The 22,642-nt window shown below is 39.9% G+C and overlaps 1 protein-coding gene across 5 annotated transcripts in view; it reads left to right on the top strand.

Moving 5' to 3' along the window:
• zgc:171482 (zinc finger protein) overlaps nt 1–21,549 on the top strand; it is a 51,821-nt gene extending 30,272 nt beyond the window's left edge. For 2 of the 5 annotated variants that reach the window (XM_067520117.1, XM_067520131.1), the window contains exons 6-8: nt 2,509–2,605; nt 13,786–13,840; nt 16,340–21,549. In XM_067520117.1, the coding sequence (XP_067376218.1) occupies nt 2,509–2,605; nt 13,786–13,840; nt 16,340–16,468 (281 nt within the window). In that variant the 3' untranslated portion in view covers nt 16,469–21,549. The other 3 variants (XM_067520141.1, XM_067520123.1, XM_067520150.1) reach the window with 3 other exon arrangements.
• Nucleotides 21,550–22,642: the final 1,093 nt, after the last annotated feature.

Raw genomic sequence — 22,642 nt, 5'->3', positions numbered from 1 at the left:
TATCCTATGTAACTTGATGTTCAGTGATGGCTGGACAGTGTGCTCAAGGCTTATTTCCACCCTTTGCGTGCTAAAGCCAACCCACAATAATCCCACAAGAAACACAAATCAACAGTAGCTGGCCTTTGGCAAGGTTTGTGTCCTAATGGAATGAGCCATGAGCCTTATGCTTAGGTAAAATATATCAGGCTGTTAAACTGAAGGAAGATGTTACATGTCTTGCAACAGGGATATTAAATTTCTTTTTTGTTTGTTTGTTTGTTTTCTATGCACAAAATGTTGCCTATTACCTTTTTGATGAGCATTTAGGTGTCTCCATAGCAGGGGTGCCAGTAATGCCACAAGGCTCTGTATGTTAAATGACAGCCACAAACAGATCCACACCCACTGTCTTAGCTCATCTCACCCCCTCTTTTCGCTCTCCCCGGCATATCTTTTTGTGTAATTAAGGCTTAGAACACCCTCACAAATACTGCTCTTGCTAAAAAAAAAAAACATTCACATCCCTGCACTGCCTGCTGTCACTAGCACTGCACACATACATTCCCTACATGTAATTAAAATGGATTACAGCTCAGCATGGTTTTATGCCAGAGCTGCTTTATTAACCAAACCGCAGTGTCTGTGCATATGTCCATGTGTGCAAGTATGTTTGTGTTTGCGTGTTACAAATACTGCCACCAACGCACATCTTCTGGCACAAACCAAAAATGTAGCCTATTGTACATCAGTGGTGCTCGACCTGGCAATGGGGAGGTGACATTAATCAAGCTAAAAGCAGGGAAGCTGCCTTTATGTGTGCACACATACACTTGCACATAAAACACTCAATCATGTATAGAAGATTAGACCTCTCTGAGTAGAATTACCGGGAAGGAAAAGAGAGGGAGAAGGGAAAAGAGACTTATAATTTCTTTAGTTTTCAAATTATCTCTTTTCCAATTAATGGTCTTTTTATTAAAAGAGAACACAAGTAATGACACTCTGGCAGAAGAGAATGTGCTATCTGTATTTTTCTCTTTTTTCACAAATGCAGACTTAGTTATTGGGTTTTAATAGATGCAAAATATCAACATTTAAGCCAAGACAGTGATTATTCCAGTCAACTAATTCAGTCATGGCTTTCTTGTAAATGACGGCTTGTCCTTAATCACCACTGAAACAGACAAAAAGACTCTGACACAACAGGGAGTAAATATGCAACATTATGCAGCTGTAGCCAAGTCGAAATGGCCTCCCACCACTCCTAACTGTATTACAACTTCATCTTCCAACATACTTTACCAATTACCTCCACCGAAGGTCAAAAGGTGATGGAATATACAGACAACTTATAAATCTCAAGGACAGTAATGACTACAAAGAAAAGGGCACCCACACACAGGCCAGCACACCATACTTCAGAGACAAAACACGTGCAAGATTCCACATTCAACACTTAAAAATGAAAATAAAGAAGAGAGGGGGGAGGGAGGGGGGCATCAAGCAATTAATTTTTGACAGCCCTGTCATACAACTCAATGTGTCAAAGTTGTTCATCCCCGATCTCATTCAAGTTTTGCACTGATGGTTTTGCTGTGTGCAAAATGTGAGAAAACAAAAATAGCACTTTATTGGAAGAGAATACAAAGCCAATTATGTCATATTCCTGATTGCCCTATCCACATAGAGAGAGCTTTCCCTGCCCTTTTAAAATCGGTGTGGCCATGATTTACTCATGTAATAGGATGTTTTTTGGACCTGGACATACATCATCATCATTATCAGTTACCCCTGTTGTCATGAACCTCCAGTATGCATTTTATGTTATTGCTGCAGTGTAACAACTGAAATCTCTGATTTCATTTTTTTTATACACATCACAATTTTCTATTTTCAATTGTTCCATCTACCTAACCCCCACCACCACCACCCCCTACCACTCACCCTGCTTCCCAATCTCTCTTCACCCGACTCTGTCAGTATCTCAATCTTCTTCAATCTATTTTTGGGTATTCATCCCGACCACCTGCAAACCCTCTAATTAGTTCACATCTGTGTCTAAGTCGCACCATCTCAAGCACACATTCACCAACATAATACAAATGTGCATGCAGACAAAGCTGTACACAGGAAACCCAGTTGCACAGAACCCACTGCACTGTTCTTTTCTTACCCCCAGTGTCCTAATTCTTCTCACCCTATTGTTGATGTTTCACGCATACACCAATGGGTACTAGAAGAAGGCAGTGATCTAATGATCTAAAAATGTAGCTGTCTTACTGCTTATGATTAGTCTAATCAAATCTTTTCCAGATGCACTCTAATTAGGTAAATTACCCTACACTGCAGAGTGTAAAAATAAGACAGTTACTTGGTGTCAGTTCAAATTGTTTTACTTTTGCTCGTGGTCTCAGTGCTACTGTAGCTGATGATCCAAATGATGATGATGACAGGATTTAAGGAACCATCGTTTTTAAAAGTGCCCTCACAGTAACCACCATACATGTGTTGTTGTGTCTCTCTCAGGCCTGCGCAGCAGTTATTCCTGCAGTGTCTGCAGTGTCGTCCTCAATTCCATCGAGCAGTACCATGCACACGTCCATGGCTCCAAGCACCAGAACAAGTGAGTATGACAATTTAGTATTTTTAATGGATGGCTGAATGGACACACATTCAATCAAATCACTCTATGCAGCAAATGTACAGATTTTAAAGTGCAGTAGGCTATTGTTTGAACTTGTCTCTCACGGTCACGGGCACTTGACACAAGAAAAGAGTGCAACACTATCATTACCTTTGGGGAAATACTGTTCAACAGTATGTGCCTTCATCCTATTTTTCTACAGTTCATAGCATTCAGATTATAAAGACACACAAAAGACACGGAGAAAAATAAGGAAGGCTGTGAGATGGCGTCACACTATTCAGGAGTTGGCAATGGGATTTTCCATTAGCATTAGGATTACTGTGGAAAATAAGCTCCATGATAATCAGAAGTTTATATTCCATATACATGTTGCTCCGCAAAATAATCTTTACTGATAAACAGCCCTTTCTGATTTTTGAAACTTAGACACAATCGGCAGAAAGATACTGTTAAAAGTATAAACAAACTACACCTAGTTCACATATCGTCAATATCATCACCACTAATCTTTTAGTTAGAAATTTCATTCAGCACTCCTACATCTTTATTAAAATCTTTATTTTTTTACTGAGCTGACATCCCTGTATCACTAACACTGTAATCTCTGTGTTTGACATGATGATGTTTAAGGATTTTTGGAAACAGCTGTAGACTCATTTAGCCACTTGTTAGCAACCACCAATTTTAAGACACATCACTTCACGTTACAAAAAAGCATAAATGGGATATTATTTGATGACATCTTGTTAAAAAAAATGCAACCTTAACTACAGACCTTATTTCAGGCATTTAACTAAAATACCGGTCAGAAAATCTGCAGATCTTAAGACAAAGGAACCAAAACATAAAATGATTTACATGTTTTAGGACTCATTGTCAGCTAGTGTGCATTCACTAGGGAAAAAACATGAATCAGGGTACAAGATGGTGAAGTGCTTAGTGGTGCCGCCTCACAGCTAGAAGGATGCGGGTTTGCACCTCTGGCCTACCATTACTTTTCACTTTAGAGTTTGCATGTTCTGTGGGCTTGCGTGGGTTTGAGGGTTTCTTCTCCTCTGGTTGCCTCCCACAGTCCAAAGCAATGCATGTTACGTTAATTGGTACTGTAACTCTAAGTTGTGTAGGTGTGAATTGAGTGTGAGGGTGTACCCCGCCTCTCTCATAAATCAAAGCACCAATAGTAAATTATATCTAACTATCACCTGAACAAACAGGTTGAGCTGGAATTCAAGTAGTGATGACCTGGGCAGTGTTTTTAAAACAATACAATTGTAGCCTAAGTATTTGTAGTTGCTTCATTAACAATGACACAGGAAAAAGGCAGAGACTGACTAAATGGGTGAAAGTGCTCAGAGCCATGTAAAAAGCAGACCTGGACAGCATAATGGAAGCAGTGTGTTTTTTCATAAAGCATTAGAAGCACACAAAAAGGCCTGGTCATTTTTATATTGACTTTAATAAATGTACCGTCATGAAGCAAGTGCGATATAGAACAGTTACATTTCATGCATTTACCATAGGATAGCTGGAAGCATGGTTACAGACAATGCATTTTTATGTGTCTCTTTGTATTGAAAATGTTGGAAATTAAACGCAAAAAATAACTGAGTAATATGAAATTTAATTTTCCAGGATACAATTTCGTAGCTGCAACTCTCTAATTCATTTACTTTTGCTCTTTGTCTTGTAGAGAATCTTTAAGGAATTGAGGCATTTCAGCTGACGTTGTTTATCCACCCTAGAGCATAACTTGTCTGAGCTGCACACTCCAAACTTCTGCAAACAAGTTAACTCTTAGACAGAGTGGTGGGTGTAGTGAGAAAAACAACAGCGATACCAAGGATGAGAAAGGCAGAAAGTGAAGGATGAGGACAAAGAGTAAATAATGGCAGGGCTGTTGGTTTAGCCAACATTACTCCAAACTCCAAATTATTATATGAGCAGATTTATATTATTTTGTATGTAAATTATGATGTATGTCAGATACACTGCATTGTGGGCTAATTGGTCCACAAATGAAGGTCAGTTTGTTGAGATAAGGCTAAGATACATTACAGTTGAGTGAAAAGATTTCTCCCTTTTAAAATGGCAAAAAGACTAAAACAAAAGAATGTTTCTTTCATCACCTTAATTTAAATTATCAAGTGAGTAGAGGTCTAGCGCAGTCATTAGAGGCACCTGGAATAAAAAAGTCCCATGTCCACTGTCATGGGTAGTCTGGACAAATCTGGATAGTTTGGAAGATGCTAAGGAGCATGTAAACAAACCAAATGAAATTTGGTGGTCTGAAAAGGCCAAAGTTAAATTATTTGGTCAAAAATTGTGCAAGTATGTGTGTAGAGAAAAAAACTCATGAGGAAAGGAACATCATGCCCACCATCAAACTTGGTGGGGGCTCATTTTGGCGTATTTTGTCTGCATAAGGCACTACAGCTCTGCATAAAGTGGAAGGAAAAGTGAATGCAGCCTAATATCTGAAGATTTCAAAGCAAACTTCCTACTATCAGTCAAAAAGCTAAAAATTAAGAGGCGCTGCATTCTTCAACAAGACAATGCTCCAAAACAAAAGAAAAGTCAATTCAAGGATCGTTTAAAACAAATAAGGTGATGAATAATGTTTTACCATGACTTTCCCAGTCTCCAGACTTGTGTTGGAAACCTGTGGATGGATTTAAAGAAGGCTGTACATGGCAGACAACCAAGCAATCTGGTAGTCTTGGAACAATTATGCCATGTAGACTGGGTTAAAATTATTCCAGGATAGATTGTATGATGCAAGTTTTGTGCAGATATCATTTTCATTTCTATATTATAAATTTCTTGTTAAACACCCCTTGACTATTTTTTACTTATCGCAAAAAAGGACTGAAAATTCACTAAATATTATGTTGATATTATTTCAAAATAAAGGGATGCAATCTTTTGCACTCACTGGTAAAAACTAAATTATATTTATTAAAATACAAAGTATACATATATTTGTATAATTGTATAATCATATTACATGAGAACAAAAATGTTATCTAACTAGAACATTTGAGAGACAGCAACTTTACATATAAGATAAATTTGAACTTGCAGTTTGTTTTTTAGTTTTTTGTCCTTTTGGCTTATCCCATGAGTTACAGGTGGCCACAGCGGATCATTGTCCGCATGTTGATTTGGCACAGGTTTGACGGCGGATGCCCTTCCTGACGCAACCCTCCCCAATTTCTACCGGGCTTGGACCGGCACTGCACAAGTGGGGAGGAAAATGGGCTGTTAGGGGTTCAGTATCTTGCCCAGAGACACTGTGGTCCGTAAATTTGAACTTGCAGCGCTCCAGCAAGGGATATGACAGTGACAGTCTGCAGTGTATCCTTAACACCAATTTATGTGTTTACCCGCTACAAATTGGTTAAACTAATTTGATTGCAGAGCTGTGTGTAGCGTGTTTGATCTTAAAGTATCAACAACACTGGGTGGGTATATCGGGCACAGTGTTAAGCTGGTTTGCTTCATATAGTTCAAATAGGAAACCTTGTGTTTCCATTGACAATTATATGTCATCCCTCTCCCTCTGAGTATGATGTTCCCCAAGGATCAATACTTGGATGATGAAGACAGAACATTTGATTCCATTGTTATGCTGATGACACATTTGATTCCATTGTTATGATGATGACACATTTCATTCCATTGTTATGCTGATGACACTCAGCTGTATCTCCCTGTTACTCCAATGGACCATAGTAGGCTGAGTTCTCTACAAGACTGTATGTCCCATATTAGAAACTGGCTGTCCTAAATTTTCCTATTTCAATTAAACTAAATCTGAATTTCTCATAATTTGACCCCAAAATATTTCCAGTACTATTTTGCCATCCTTAATGCCTTTATTAAAATTCAATCAGCCAGTTGGTAGAAATCTGGGTGTTTTATTTGACTGCAACTTGAGTTTTGAGCATCATATCACTAAACTACTCCAGTCATGCTTTTGTCATCATTAGGAATATTTCAAAAATCAGACCTATGTTAAATTTTAATCACACTGAGAATATTATTCATGCTTTTATCTCCTCTCATCTGGATTATTGCAATAGCCTATTTTCCTTACTTCATCAAAAGGACTTGAAACGCCTACAAATTGTTCAGAACTCAGCAGCTAGGCTCCTGACTAGAACCAGGAAGTTCAGCCACATTACTCCTTGTCTTGCATCTGTACATTGGCTCCCTGTTTATTTTAGGATACATTTTTAGATTTTATTGATTACTTATAAAGCACTGTATGGTTTTACTCCGTCTTATATTTCTGATCTTTTAATCCCATATGTGCCATTACAAAACTTAAGATCATCACACAGTGGATTGTTGTCTGTTCCAACCGGTTAAAAACCAAGGGGGATAGAGCATTTTCCATCATGGCTCCAAAACTCTGGAGTGACCTGCCGGAGGAAATGAGGCTGTCTGACTCAGTGTCATCTTTTAAGCCCCATCTTAAATTTTTTTTTTTCAAATTGCCTTTCCTGAGATGTCAGACTCTGGTTTTAGTATAAATAGTATCTTCCATGTATGTCATTTGATTTATTTTTACTTTGTGTTTTTCTTCGATTTTTTATATTTACCCTAATTTTATTTATTTACTTTTAAATTTTCCCTTTTTACTGTACAGCACTTTGTAGTTTTTTCTATAAGTGTTTTATGATTAAAGTTATTATTATTATTAAAATCATTTTTACTTACTTTACTACAATCTCTGATCTGTACTACAGATGAAACTTTCACCCTCTTTGTCTTATCAATGTAACTTACAGCAACTGTCTGAAGAATCATTGTGTACTTCACATGATTAGGTATTTTTTTCTTATTCTCATCTTGTTACCCCGGTATTCCCCCAAGTTTGTTTATTGTTATTAAGTAACAACAAATATGTATCTATACTGCTGGTACTGTGGAGGTACACCGTTTATATTAATTAAGTACACAATACGTTCACTGTGCTTAACTTGTAAGTTGCGGGCTGTAATCTAAATACAATTTTGCCTCAATGTGAGCAGCTCTACAAAAACGTGATCTGTGTCAACTTTACCAAAACCTTAAACTTAACAATTCCATAAAGTGTGGGATACCAACATTTTTACCAAATTGCTGGAAATCTTTTCTTTTAATAGACCCACATTTTCTATTGTGGACAAGTAAGTTGGCAAAACACAAGGACCTTTGTAGAGTCCAGTTTGTCCTTTTTAAAGAATCTGTGTGAATATCTGTTAACAGTGAACCTGAGAAAGTTGAGTTCAGGAGAATTATTTCCGACTTAATGAAGGCCTTAGATAACTTTAGACATGCCGCCCCACTGGGTGACACATTTCTTCATCACAAAATGCTTGGTCAAGGAAATGTTAAAAATGTTAAGATGTCGGTGCTGCAAATCTTTAGTGGTAATGCAAATGTACAAAGACATGGCGATTCAGAGATTTTAGAACAATATTTTTTTAAACTTTATACTGTCTGACTTAGATTTGTACACCACTCAAGTCCCCCTGCTATACCCCATTTTAGCTTTAGTAATTTAAACAGATTTTGGAATTGTGTCAGAATCAGGAATTGTGTCATTAAACTAACAGGGCTTGACATTAAGCATTTTAGACCACTTGCTTTTTGCCCAAGTAGCTAAGATGTTATACTTCCGTGATAGCGAAAACATGGGAAAAAATCTTTACAGAATTGCGCAGCAAGTCCTCTCGATGACAAAGGCATCCTCTGAAACAAAAAGGATAAGTTGCACTTCACAACTGTATCAACTGTATGTAACTGGTGAAGTGGACTGAATGGACTGATTAAACAAAAATCAACCCCTGTGAAAACGGTGGAAACAAAAAGAACAACTCATGACCCAAGTGTGCAACCTCATCTGTCACACATTGTGGTGGTTCTGTTATGGCTGTCAATACAACTGGCACCCTGCTGTTTATTGATGGTTTCACTGCTGATGGAAGCAAAGGGATAAATGCAAACATACAGAGGACAATGCCCACAGTATGTGCCCCGATTGAACCAAATGCATCAAAATTCACCCAACATTATTTCATCATGCAGCGGGAAACAATGTTAAACATAGAGTCAAAGCAGCCAAAGAGCTTTTCAAGGTGACGAGGTGAAATATCCTTCACTGGCTGTGTTGCCTGATTGAAATAACTGCTGAAGCACAAAAGCTGAAAAAAGAAATGTAATTTTTCAAATAGTAATCTGTGTATTTCCACATACAATTTGTCAGATCACATTAGATGGGGAAATTGCATTTCTTTTCTATTTTAATTTAACAACGTTAATGTATATTGTAATATTAATGTAGACCTACAATATAGTGTATATCACTTGAGCCTTTAAAGTGATTTAACGATACAACAGCCCTGAGCACTTGCAGATTTATTGCAGAAGCCCCCCAAATTCTGTTGGGCTTGTGAGAGTTAACATTGGTTCTGAAAATAAGTCTTGCCAACTGTGTCGCACGGCTTCATCGATCCAATGGGAAACACGGAACAGCATCGAAGAATCCACCTCATTGACCTCACTTCCTCTGCCTTCACCCAATCGCTCAGGCGAAACACAATACGAATGCATTGATATGTGTTAGACAGCGCTTTAGGCTCTCATTCATATATCTTACCCATACCTACATAAATGTCTGTTACCATTTGGTCTCTGTAACCCAGAAGGGTATTACAACACAATATGAAACCAAATAATGCCACTGTCATGTGGTATTGTGCAGCACATTTTGCCAAGTGTCACTTTTCTGCTGACAGGGGAGTGTGAGCGCACTGATGCATTCACACATGAACACTTTGTGGCTGCAGCACAGAAAGCACAGTAGATTACATCTTAGACATTGCAAGTTTTAGAAATAAGGGGACTCAAGGGCCTATGAAAGGCCTGTCTGTACGCATTAGTGCTTTTGCAGCATGTAAGTTGTGTATAGGCCTGTTTAAACCACTCTACTTTCTTTAAAAACAAGCTGTGTGATTACGTGTTGTGCTACACAAATTGTATTTTGTATTTGCTTGAATACTGTATGCTCGCTTGTGTGTAATTTTAGAAATGTGAGCAGGTACGTATGAAAAAGAGGCCATTGTAATTGTTATGTTCATATCTCTGGGTTGTTTACAGAGTAGACATAGCTTTGCCAACGTGACTTTAGACCTGCCACCCTTAGAAAATAGAATTCTTCTTCTTCTTTTCCTTTCGGCTGTTCTCTTTCAGGAGTTGCCACATCGAATCATGTGCCTCCATCTAACTCTGTCCTCTGCATCCTCTTCTCCTACACCAACTAACTTCATGTCCTCTCTCACTACATCCATAAATCTCCTCTTTGGTCTTCTGCTACCTGCTACCTCCAGCTCTGCGTCCTGTCTTTTCTTCAGTGCCACTGTCTTTAAGCCAAACAACATCTCTGGTCTCACCATCGTCTTGAACACCTTTCCTTTCACTGTCTCTGATACTCTTTCATCACACAACACACCTTACACTTTTCTCCACCCATTCCAACCTGCTTGCACTCGCCTCTTCACCTCTTTTCCACACTCTCTGTTGCTCTGAACAGTTGACCCTAAGTACTTAAAAGTCGCACAGCTTCTCACCTCTGCTCACTGTAACCTTACCGTTCCACCTGGTTTCCTCTGATTGTATTCTGTCTTGCTGCGGCTAAGCTTCATTCCTCTGTTTTCCAGAGCAAACCTCCGTCTCTCTAAATTTTCCTCCACCTGCTCCCTGCTCTCACTACAGATCACAATGTCATCTGCAACCATCATAGTCCATGAAGATTCCTGTCTAACGTCATCTGTCAGCCATCACCAGAGCAAACAAGAAGGGGGTCAGAGCTGATCCTTGATGCAGACCCACCTCCACCTTGAACTCCTCTGTCACACCTGCAGCAAACCTCACCACGGTCTTAGAGCTCTCATATATGTCCTGCAACACTCTAACATACTTCTCTGCCACTCCAGACTTCCTCATACAATACCACAACTCCTCTCTTGGCACCCTGTCATACGCTTTCTCTAAATCTACGAAGACACAATGCAACTCCCTATGACCTTCTCTGTGCTTCTCCATCAGCATCCTCAAAACAAATACTGCATCTGTTGTCCCCTTTAGACACGAAACCATATTTCTGCTCTTAAATGCTCACCTCTGCCCTTAGCCTGGCTTCCACTACTCTTTCCCACAACTTCATTGTTTGGCTCATCAGCTTTATTGCTCTGTAGTTGCCACAGCTCTGCATATCTCCCTTGTTCTTAAAAATGGGCACCAGTACACTTCTCCTCCATTGCTCGGGCATCCTTTCACTCCTCAAGATCTTGTTAAACAAACTAGTCAGAAAATCTACTGACACCTCTCCCAGACACTTCCATACCTCCACAGGTATATCATCAGGACCAACTGTCTTTCCACTCTTCATACTCTTCAACGTCCTCCTCACTTCACTCTTACTAATCTTTGCTACTTTCCGCTCCACCCCAGTCACCTCTTCTACTCTTTGTTCTCTTTCATTTTCCTCAATCATCAACTCTACAAAGTTCTCCTTCCATTTTCCTATCACACTCCTGGCACCTGTTTCCGTCCTTATCTTTAATCACACTAACCTGCTTCACATCTTTCCTATCTCTATTTCTCTGCCTTGGCAACCTGTACAAGTCCACCTCTCCCTCTTTAGTGTGCAACCTAGCATTCAAGTCCTCATATGCTCTTTGTTTGACCTTTGCCACCTCTACCTTCACCTTACACTGCATCTCCCTGTGCTCCTGTCTACTCTCTTCAGTCCTCTCAGTGTCCCACTTCTTCTTAGCTAACCTCTTTCTCTGTATACACTCCTGAACTATCTCGTTCCACCACCACGTCTCCTTGTTCACGTTCCTCCTACCAGATGACACACCGAGTACCCTCCTACCTGTCTCCCTGATCACATTAGCTGTAGGGGTCCAGTCATCTGCAAGGACCTCCTGACCACCCAGAGCCTGTCTCAGTTCCCCCCTGAAAACTACACAACATCCTTCTTTTTTCAACTTCCACCACTTCTTGTTCTCTTCACTTCTCTGTTCCTGTCCTGAAGACCAAACCTGCCCATCACATTTTCATCGCCTCTGTTCCCTTGACCAACATGTCCATTGAAATCTGCACTATTCACTACTCTCATATCTAGGGATGCTCTGAATCACCTCATCTCACTTACTCTAGAATTTCTCCTTCTCTTCTAACTCACATCCTACCAGTGGGGCATAACCACTAACAGCACTGAACATCACACCTTGAATTTCAGACTCATCAATCTGTCTGATACTCTTTTCCCCTCTAGAACATTCCTTGCAAACTCCTCTTTCAGGATAACTCCTGCTCCATTTCTCTTCCTATCCCACCCATGGTAAAACAACTTGCTCCTAAGCTTTGAGCCTTACTACCTTTCCACCTTGTCTCCTGGACAAACAAAATTTCCACCTTCCTTCTCTGCATGTCAACTAACTCTCTAGCCTTCCATGTCATAGTCCCAACATTCAAAGAAGACACTGGCTTGTGCCCCCTTGTGGTTGCATTTTCCACCCTACCTAGTATGTGTGTATATAAATCTGTATTTTTAAAATACAGATATTCCAGCATAACTTTTAGTACAGCATGTGTATATATATCTATATTTTTGTGGGTTGTGTATGTGTCCTTTCACACTCACACTGACACAGGATGAGCTTTGGCTTGTATAAGGAGCTTTCTGGAGGAGACGAAAGCACGTCTGACAGCAGCAGGGGATTAGCTCTCGCTAAGGAAACATCCATGAAAATTGTGTGTGTCTGTGTCTGCATCTAGTTATGTGTGTGTGATGGTTGGCACTAGGAATGTGTTGTCATAAAACAACAACAGATTTTTTTTATTCTTCAAACAGCTGGATGAATCTGCCAGCCTCTCTTATCTGTGCTGTGCATCTGCTTTATAAACAGTCATCTGCAGGTCATTTGAATCGCTGCAGACTCAACACAGTCGCTCCAGACTGGCTGCTGTAATTGGACCTGTGGTGGTTGATAACAACCGAGATATATAACTAGATAAACTTGGCAGAACATTTTCACAGTTTACTGTGTGTTGCAATTAAGCCAATGGACTTAGCTGGCCAATAGACAAAAAAAAGATAGATGAAATTTCCCCACGTTGGTTCCTGTTTCAAGTGTTTTTGAAAACTAATTGGGGGAAAAAAATGGCTAAATGAATGTATGATCGTAAAACAGCAGACAGGAGTTGAATGTGTTTTTGCAGCCTTAAAGCAGTGTTAAAATCTGGCAAGTGTTGCTATGCTGAGAGGTTGTTGGTAACTATATGACTGCTCATATATGTACAGCAGATGATTTCTAATCCCATTTTGTGTTATATATACAGTAGGGGTAAACTAAAAAGCCACCTCCAAAGCAGAAAATAGTAAACTTAGGCATTTAGATTCTGCAAATACTTGAAAGGTTTCTTTTATACTAGTAATGTCCTTTTATTGTTTTTTATACTCTCATTTATGTGCTTGTGGTATTTGCATTGCATGTGTACATGTTTGAATAACAGATTGCTCATAATGCATCTTCCAAGTACCAATAGAAAATAAGATACAAATCTACACATTTGGTTAACAAAAAATTTTAACAAGGTCATCAGGGATTTAAATATTTTTTTATATTCAAAAGTGACAGTAGCAGCAACTGTAGACGGCTTATATTGTTTGTTTGTTTTTATATGCTTCAACTGACTCTACGAAACAGAGAATTTATAGGATCAGTACAGAATATCTTTAAGGCTATGATGGCAATGACTACAAGTAAATTTATGCTCCCCAAAAAGTTTTTTGTAAAAAAATACAGTACATGCATAAAATTGAGCAAAAGTAAATAAAACAAGTAACATCCTAATTAGCTCCTTGGAGTCTACATGAATAAGCAAAGCAACCAATAAAGTACAGTCTACTCAATGGGAACTGTCAGCATAGTGGTATTTCTGACCAATGAAACTGTGCAACTTTAACTATCTTTATAATAGTTTCTGGGTGGCCTTTGCTTTCTGTTTGCTTTATCATTACACAAGTGTGACCTATAGGGTGGCTTTATGCGTATTTATGTGCGTTGTGTCTGTTCTTGTGTATGATGTTAACACAGGCCCCAAGGGTATGATGTGGAGGCCGGGGACAATCCATTTAGCCTACTCACACTGGTAATTATTCAACATTACTATCACACTCACATACACACAAGCTACAAAAATGACTAATGCACATTAAAGAGGGAAAGGCACTAAGAGACAGACAGAGCCAAAGGGGGGGGGGGGGGGGGGGGGGGGGGAGTGAGTTTGATAGCTTGCAGTGCAAGTGTTTGCATTGTGTGTGCATCCTCTCCTTGCATGAGGCAAGGTGTGAGGTTATGCATCCTCTATGCATTAGGATCCCCTAGTCTCCCACAGATGCACTAAGTCGTGTTTACCTCCTTCACACCTTCTGCCCAAAAATTACACAAACACACCATCTCTGCATGCACACAAACACAGCCCTGAGCATCCCTGTCTGTCATGTTAATAAGGTGAGGGCAGTTGGGGGGTGGGGATGGGTGGATCATGACTCATACTGTAGCTCTGCTACCTTAGCAACTGCCACGGCCCAGGGTGACCTTCATATCCTCACAGACGCTTCCTACAAAGAGGCACATGTGCTCTCTCTTGCCCACACTGATCTTCAAACAGTGAATCTCACATTCCCATGTGTGGCCCTGGACAGATTATTGGATTAGTCTATTAACAACCCCCTTCACTCACTTTCTGTGACCTTTTCTCTTTTTTGACACCAGCACCTTCATCAACTTCTACTTTCACACATTAGTTGTCATCTTGTCTACTATTCCTCAACTTATCCTGTCCATGTGAACTCTTAGTACACATGTTTAGTATTTACTACTGAAAAGAACTATTTGTGAAAGATGCTGATAAAGAGAAGAAAACACTGAGTTGATGCTTTTTAAAAAAATGTCCCATAATTTTCACCACCATGTTATTCTTATTGGGAAAATGTTAAAACAATAATATAGAAAAAAAACAGGGGCGGGAATTGGAATCTGCAACTTTCTGTCAACATACAAAGCTGAATCCAAAGGCAACAAGTTTCCTCTTAGAAGAATCTTTATCTGCAAGTGATGTTCTATTGGCAGTACAATTTGTAAATTTAAACCTACATAGTCATTGCAACATTTGTCGGTTCAAGCTCCTCAACTATAAACGTGCATGCCACATAACCTCAGCATCATGGGTTTGAATCTGGGTTAGGACCTTCGCTACATGTCATACCACCTCTCTCTCCTATGCTTCTGTCTTCTCTAAACTGCTATGTCCATTAAAGGCAGTAATGCTGCCACCAAACCCCCCACCCCCTAAAAAAGGACTTTCCTAGATTTCAAACTGTTTTTGCTCTGACCCCCTTCTCTTTTTGCTCTTACTTCTCTCAATGCCTTTACCTGTTCCCTTTTAGAGAACAAAACATGCTATTAGGGTCATGCCCTCACACTCCTCAGAGAGTCCAAAGCACTAGATGAGTCCTGACAGAGCAGACAGGGTGTAGAGGCTACTGTTTTAACAACCATTACCAGGATAGGTGCTGACAGCTAGGGTGCCTGAGCACGCCTCCCTCTCTTTTTCTCTCATCATCTCAGCATTGGAAGTGTGTGTGTGCTTTCTGGTGATGCTCCAATTAGGACACAGAGGAAGAATGCATTTTAACAAGGACTGTGATGAAAATGGTAGAATTGTTTGCACTGTTTGTGGGACATGTTCTCATTTCATGCTCACACCGATTGCCACACATGGGATTCTTAATAAATGTGTCTTTGATTTGGTTTGTTATGGTGAAATCAGACAGGATTAGGCTCACACTAAGGTGAAAACATTTCCAAACTACAACATAAATACACAAGTTAAAAAGAGTAGCAATTATGCAAAAAGCAGTTGAAAGAGGTATTGTATAATTTGGGCATTATTTTGGGGGGTTTCTGTTGTGACATTTGAATAATTGACAGTAACTCTGAAGGCTGATATTTCCATTTTTACTACATGTTGCAAAGATCAGCAGCTGTCCTTTGTAACGCCCTTGTAGAATGAGAAGGCCATTCAAGATAAATCTTACAAAAATTGCTTTCCTAAGTCCCTGAATGTGGCTTAGCATGAGCTTTAGTCCATCTCATCTCTTTGTTTTAATTAAATGTAGTGTGCTTGCGTCTAGAGTTGTGCCTGTCATCATGAAAAACAATTGGCAGCTCAAGATAAAGGCCAAAATAGTAATTATTGAACCTTAAACACGAGGGTTTATGCACATATCTTTCTCCTTTGTTTTAATTTAGGTACCAACAGATAGAAGGGACAGCTGTAATTATGAAAAGATTGTGGTATAAAATTACTGACTAATACAGCATTATATGTTTGCACAATTCTCTTTTTAGGTTCCAAAAAAGGAATTTGTTTATTTTGCTATCTCTCTTTTATTAGGAATAGCATGAGACATGGATTTACAGGTAAATGGGATTACTTCCCAGAGATCGAGCATAGTACAAACTGGATATCTTTCTCCCCTGTGGGCTTGATGTTCCCTGTGGTTAAAAAGCCCTGTCTTGTCGGATCTGCCTGTGTAAGAGGCAAAGCACGACTAACAAATTCTTTCCTGTGTTTTGTTTTCAGCCTAAAGCAACACCAGCAGTGAGCCACAGAGACAGACCACTCTGGAAAAAAGAGAAGACAGAGATCATTGGAATAAACTACTTCAACAAAGAGTACTTGCGTGAGAAACTGACGATTATGAAAAAGTAGTGCAGAGTAACTATAGTGTGTGCGTCCATTAGAGTGCATGTGTGCATAGGCGTGATGGGCATATGCGCACGCACATCTGCAGTATGCATGTGTGGGTCATTGTGAGTCTGTTTATTTCTATCTTTGATCTAAAAATATATCTCTGAGATTTATTCAGCACCTAAGTGTTTGATATGAGTTCTCAACACAAGAACTGGGGCTGCATATTGCCATATAACTCCCATGTGGACCACAATCCTAAAATTGAACTGATGTCAGTGTGTTGCCATGAGTGGCAATAACAGTTACAATGATAGTCACAAAGCAGCAGTAATAATAACTCTGTAACTATTTGTCCCCCAAGTGCTCTGACAGTGATCTAAGTCTGAACACAGTCATTTGTTTCTACACGCAGTAATGCGTAATGGTGGCATATGCAAGGTTCACTTTCAGACCGCTAGAGAATTACTCAGGCCCAAACTATCAAAATACCAAGGACATGAAAACTCCCAACCTTAGTTATTAGTTGAGTGCACAGGCGTGAGCCAAGTCGCAGCCTGTTGCAGTTGCTCTCATTCTTTTGGTGTAGTTCTTTTAATTTACTTATCCTTTTCATATTTCTTTGTATGGTTAAGTAACTAGTTTGTTGTGTAAAGCTTAGCCACTCTGAACTTGTGGTTGGAGGGAGTTTTTATCTTTGTTTTTATTATCGGTCAACCTTTTCTGCTTCAAGCTGTGACCAGCGCGCAACAGCTGTATGGCGCTGGAGCTGGAGCCGGCTCATTTGTTTAGAGTCGGAAACAGCTGATCAGGCTGCAGCAGACCGGCACCATGAATTAAAGTTTCATTCTGACTTTAAACATCCCGGACAAAATAAGGAGGAAAAAAGTTGCTGAGCTAAGCGGAGGGGTGGGAAAGAAAACTGGCGAGTGAGGGTGAGAAAATTCAAGCTACCATCTCTCCCATCTCTGATTATGGGCAATGTGAGGTCTCTGGGGAACAAGGTGGATGAGTTGACTACACTAGAGAGGAAGGAAAATATCTTTCCAGAGTGTTGTCTAATGTATTTCACGAACACATGGCTGTAGGACAGTATGCCCGACACATGCATCAGTATCGATGGCTTCAGCAAAATGTGGGCGGATCCGAGGAGAGAGGAAAGGAGGGGGCCTGGTCGTCTACATCAACAACATGTGGTGTCATACTGGTCATGTTACTGTAAAAGAAAGAGTCTGTTGCCCTGACATCGAATTGTCACACGCCATATTGATCGCCATCTATATTACCCCCTCCGCCTCCATGGACAGCACACGCAACGTCATACACTCACAGCCAGATTCCAGCCTCCAGACTCCTGACTGGAGAGGGTGCCTGTGGGATGGAAAACATCGTGCCTGGTACCTGTACCGAAAGGGTTCTGGACTACAGACCTATGGCTCTAACCCTCACATAATAAAAGTGTTGGAGAGACTGGTCGTGGTCTTCCTCTGTCCTTTGTTGAAACCATCTCTGGACCCCCTCCAGTTAGCTTATCACCCTCAACTGGGAGTGGACGATACCCTCATCCACCTGCTACCCCGCATCAACACCAGCCTGGACAAACCTGAGGGGTCTGTAAGAATTATGCTCTTTGTCTTCACCACTGCTTTTAACACAATCCAGCCTGTCCTGCTGAGCGAGAAATTAAAGTGTATGCTCATTGACACCCCCATCGTTGCCTGGATTGTGGACTACCTCACGGACCGACCCCAGCACGTCCGCCTGCAGAACTGTTTGTCACTGTGACCTACAGCACGGGTGCTACCAGGAGACACTTTTATCTCCCTTTTCCTTCACCCTGTATACCTCTGACTTCAGTTACGACTCAGAGTCCTGCCACCTTCAGAAGTTTTTCGATGACTCTGCGGTTGTAGGATGTATCCAGGGTGCGGTTATCACAGAGTACCGATCAGTGTTGGACAGTTTAACTGGTGTGAGCACAATAATCTCCAGCTCAACATCAGCAAAAAAAAAATCAACTTCAGGAAGTCCAGGACTCCTGTCAATCCTATACGGTACACCTGGGTGTCCACTTGGACAATAAACTGGACTGGTCAGTTAATACAGCACCACATGAAATTACAAAGCAGGCTGTAGTTTCTAAGGAGACTAACGTCCTTAAACATCTACAGCACCATGCTGCGGATGTTATTTGAGTCCGTGGTAGCCAGCTCCATCTTCTATGCTGTGGTTTGCTGGGGCAGCAATATGAAGGTGGCAGACAGTAACAGACTGGAGAAACTAATAAGGAGGGACTGGTTCTGTTCTGGGGGAGAAGCTGGACCAAGTTGGACAAGCTGGACCATGTTGTCCAAACTCCTCTCAATCCTGGACAGTCCCTCTCACCCACTCCACTGCGTGTTGGCTGCACAGAGGAGCACTTTCAGCCAGAGACTGATCACAGTCAAGTGCTCAGGACAGCACAGGACATCCTTTCTCCCAGTGGCTATTAAACGGTTCAACTCATCCCCCTTCTGTAAAAAGGAGGCCGACTGCATGGTCAAAATTGACAATCTATTATTTACATTATTTAAATTATTTTATTTTTAATGGTAAAATATTATTTGACTCATCTATCTTATTTTGTGTTTCTTTGTATTTCAGTAGTTTGTATTTGTTTATTTGTCTATGTGGTTTCTCCTTGGTTTTGGTTAAGATCCTTTTCCTTTCTTTTCTACATTTCTTGCAGAGAGCAGCTGTAACAAGGCAACACAATTTTTTTGAATTTTGAATCTTGAATTACCAATGAATTTTCATTAATTTTAATTGTTTTTAATCTTGTGTTATCTATAGATGGATTTTTTTCACTTTATTTCAAATGCAGTGTCAATTTGTGACCCATTTTTAAAATATATTCCATTCATACCTGGAGACATGGCTTGGTTACAGAACAGATGGCAGAGGAGAAAAGCAGCACAAGGAAGTTTAAACTCTGAAGTGATGTTCTGAGCAACTTTGTGAATCATCTACTGTTGAAAAAACATTCCCACAGCACTAAATACTCGTGTCAGATGAAATCTAGAGGCGAAAAAAAATTCTATTCTCTGTTAAGATGGGTGACATGTATATAATATATATTTTTTATTTTTCTGTTGCTATGGCCGGAGGAAAAGAACCTTTCACTCCCAATCGATGTAGCAGCCAGTGTACAATACAGCAGGGATGTAATTCAATGCATGCAATACTATAGGTAAAACTGCAATCACATGCCTTTTTGAAACCAATTGCTTGTTCATTCTGGTAATAGTGATGCTTTAGTGATAGCTTTGTAATGATTATTGCATATACTTGCACCTGAACAAAGATGTCACCTTTTAGTACTGAACTGGGTATTCATCTAATTTATTTATTAAAAGACAAACTTTTTGATACCTAGAAACTAGACCTGTCACCGCTGTATAACACCCTTCATCTGTAGTGTCGTTAGAGTGTCTGTAAAGAGAGTTTCAAAAATGGTTTGTAGCACCATAAGATGAGCAAAGAGAAGCCGTTTTCCTGACACAGAGATCGGCCCTGAGCAGCCTTTCTCAATCAGCTAGGGAAAGGAATGTAAAACACAGCTTTTACTGCTAAACGTCCCTCTGTTAGTTCTTGTTTCCAGCTCTGTTTCTGTCTCTGTGAACACATTTTTAAAAAGGTTTGTGTTTTATGCTTTGTTCATTTCACGGTCAAGAAAGTGAATTATAAGGACCTGTTTAAAATAGATTTTTACTGCAGACATGTGAAAGAGGAATTTTTTTTATGCAATCACACTGTAGTATTAACAACCATAACAATGTGGGTTTGAAATGAAATACTTTTACTAAGCAAAAAAGTGGTGTGTCCAAATAAAAAGTAGCTGCAGGTGAAGTTTGTCTTTTAACAAGTATAGGAGTTTTTGTATTGATGGTGTTTATCTGCACTAAGCTACAGGCAGTAAGGGCCATTTGTTTGTTATACACTATATTTCCAAAAGTATTCGCTCACCTGCCTTTAGACCCATATGAACTTTAGTGACATCCAGTTCTTTAGGGTTTAATATGATGTCGGCCCACCCTTTGCAGCTATAACAGCTTCAACTCTTCTGAGAAGGCTTACCACGAGGTTCATGAGTGTGTTTATGAAATACGTAATACACAGTGCTCGCAGTCTTTGTTCTAATTCATCCCAAAGGTGTTCTATCGGGTTGAGGTCAGGACTCTGTGCAGGCCAGTCAAGTTCTTCCACACCAAACTCACTCATCCATGTCTTTATGGACCTTGCTTTGTGCGCCTGAATTCATTTATTTGGATGGGTAAGCGAATACTTTTGGCAATATAGTGTAGATAAATATACAAATATGCTGGGATTGAAATCATGTGTCTTTTAGTGGGTTATGTTTTGAATGTTTTCAATGGATAAGAATCAGCAAAAAAAAAAATAAATAAAAAAACATCTTAGGCTGAGGAGTCATATCCTATGGACCAAAGTCCAGTGTGTGGAAGATGTTCAGTGTTCACACTCTAAGAAGGAATTTGATAAAAACTGCTTTTATGAGGACAACCACAATTACCACAAAGACTCTCTAGTCAGAGAAGCTTCTTATTTGTGACAAGATGCAGAAACTACAGACTGTTTAATTTTAACATGACATCTAACATGACACCTCTACTGTCTGTAAGCAAAAACACAGAATCACAAAATCATCTGGCATTTGCAATGTGCATTATGACTGTTTTGATGACTACTTACACTGACTTCTTTCTCTCTAGCAGTGGTATATTCACAATAGAAGCGGTGTCTGTGTGTGTGTGTGTGTCGATATATCGCTGTCTGTGCTGAGGATGACTGTACCATGAGTCACATATTTTAGCAGATGTTACATAATATATGACAGAGATGTATCTATGGGTAAGAATTCTGTGATATGATGCTTGCGGGTGGGTGTCAGTGTATGTGAAGCTGTCAGCTGCAGTGGCGGTTGGAGACCTGCTGTAAGCTGTGTACTGTGAGCACATTTGTTAACACACCTGATGATAAATATAATGAAGATGACAACTGCATCTATTTTCATTTGCAAAATACAAACCTGTGTTTTTCTTGTTTGTTTGCACTACTGTGAAGATGTGTGAAATTTGCTTCCTGTGGCAGTTATCATCTGTTAACGCACATGCACAACCTTGCTGATATGCCTTGTTTAGAATTTTTTTTAAATTAATAATGTTGAAAATGTAGAGGCACCCAGTGTGTTCTGTTTAACAATTTAACTGCAAAGCATAGTTCTCCGTAGTGAGACTTTCTGTTCAGGAAGTCTGGAGTACACTAGGAACTACATTACAAAAGCACACACGCCATCTTTAAAATTGTGTTTAAGTAAGTAAGAACAATGGTCCTACTTTCAACAGGAGCACAGTTTGATTGAACTGTAAGATAGCTCCACAATCAAGTTAAATGTTTATCATCTTCTTGTAATTTCCTTAAATGGAAATGAAAAGGTTATTTATAAAGAACAGTACAGTAAATGCGTGAGAAAACAACTTCAGGCGAGAGAGGAGAACGCGGCAGGAGGGAAAGGAACTCAGTGTGAACAGGAGATGCAGTGTGCACTTAATGACCCACTGTAGTCAACAGGAGAGGAGCTAAATAAAATATTAAAGTTGGTATTATGTCCTTTCCACTGCATCACACTACAGTATCTCTGCGTTCTTTAAATCAGTGGGTAAAAGAGTACTAGGCCACCATGTCGCTTAGCCCACAGTAGGATATGTTATCTTGGCTTATCCATATTCATGACCCTATCACTGTAGCCCTAAGTTCTACTGGGAAGGGCTTTTGCAAAGGTAATCTCTTTGCTGTTCAGTGCCGTTCACTTCTTGTACTTCTTGAATGTTAGCGTGCCACAACCTCACTGGAGAGTTTACACCAAAATTAGCTGTGGTAATTGGTTTTGCAACCATTCTAAAAACACAGAGTATCACTGAGTCACAGTAATGACACCCAGAGAATCAGTAAATTGGATGTTACAGTTTCCTGCTCGTGACCCCATGCAACTGCATCATTATGAGATGCATTTGCTGAAAATGTCAAGGTGGAGTTATGTCCTCAGTTGACATTTCAAAGAAGATACCGGAGACAGGGGGCACAAAAAGGAAAATCTCCAGGGGAGCAAGAGAGACAGAGAGAGAGCTCTTCCAGAGC

The sequence above is a fragment of the Channa argus genome, chromosome 1, assembly GCF_033026475.1.
Source record: "Channa argus isolate prfri chromosome 1, Channa argus male v1.0, whole genome shotgun sequence".
NCBI classification, from domain to species: Eukaryota; Metazoa; Chordata; class Actinopteri; order Anabantiformes; family Channidae; genus Channa; species Channa argus.
This window is presented reverse-complemented; position numbering and strand designations above follow the sequence as displayed.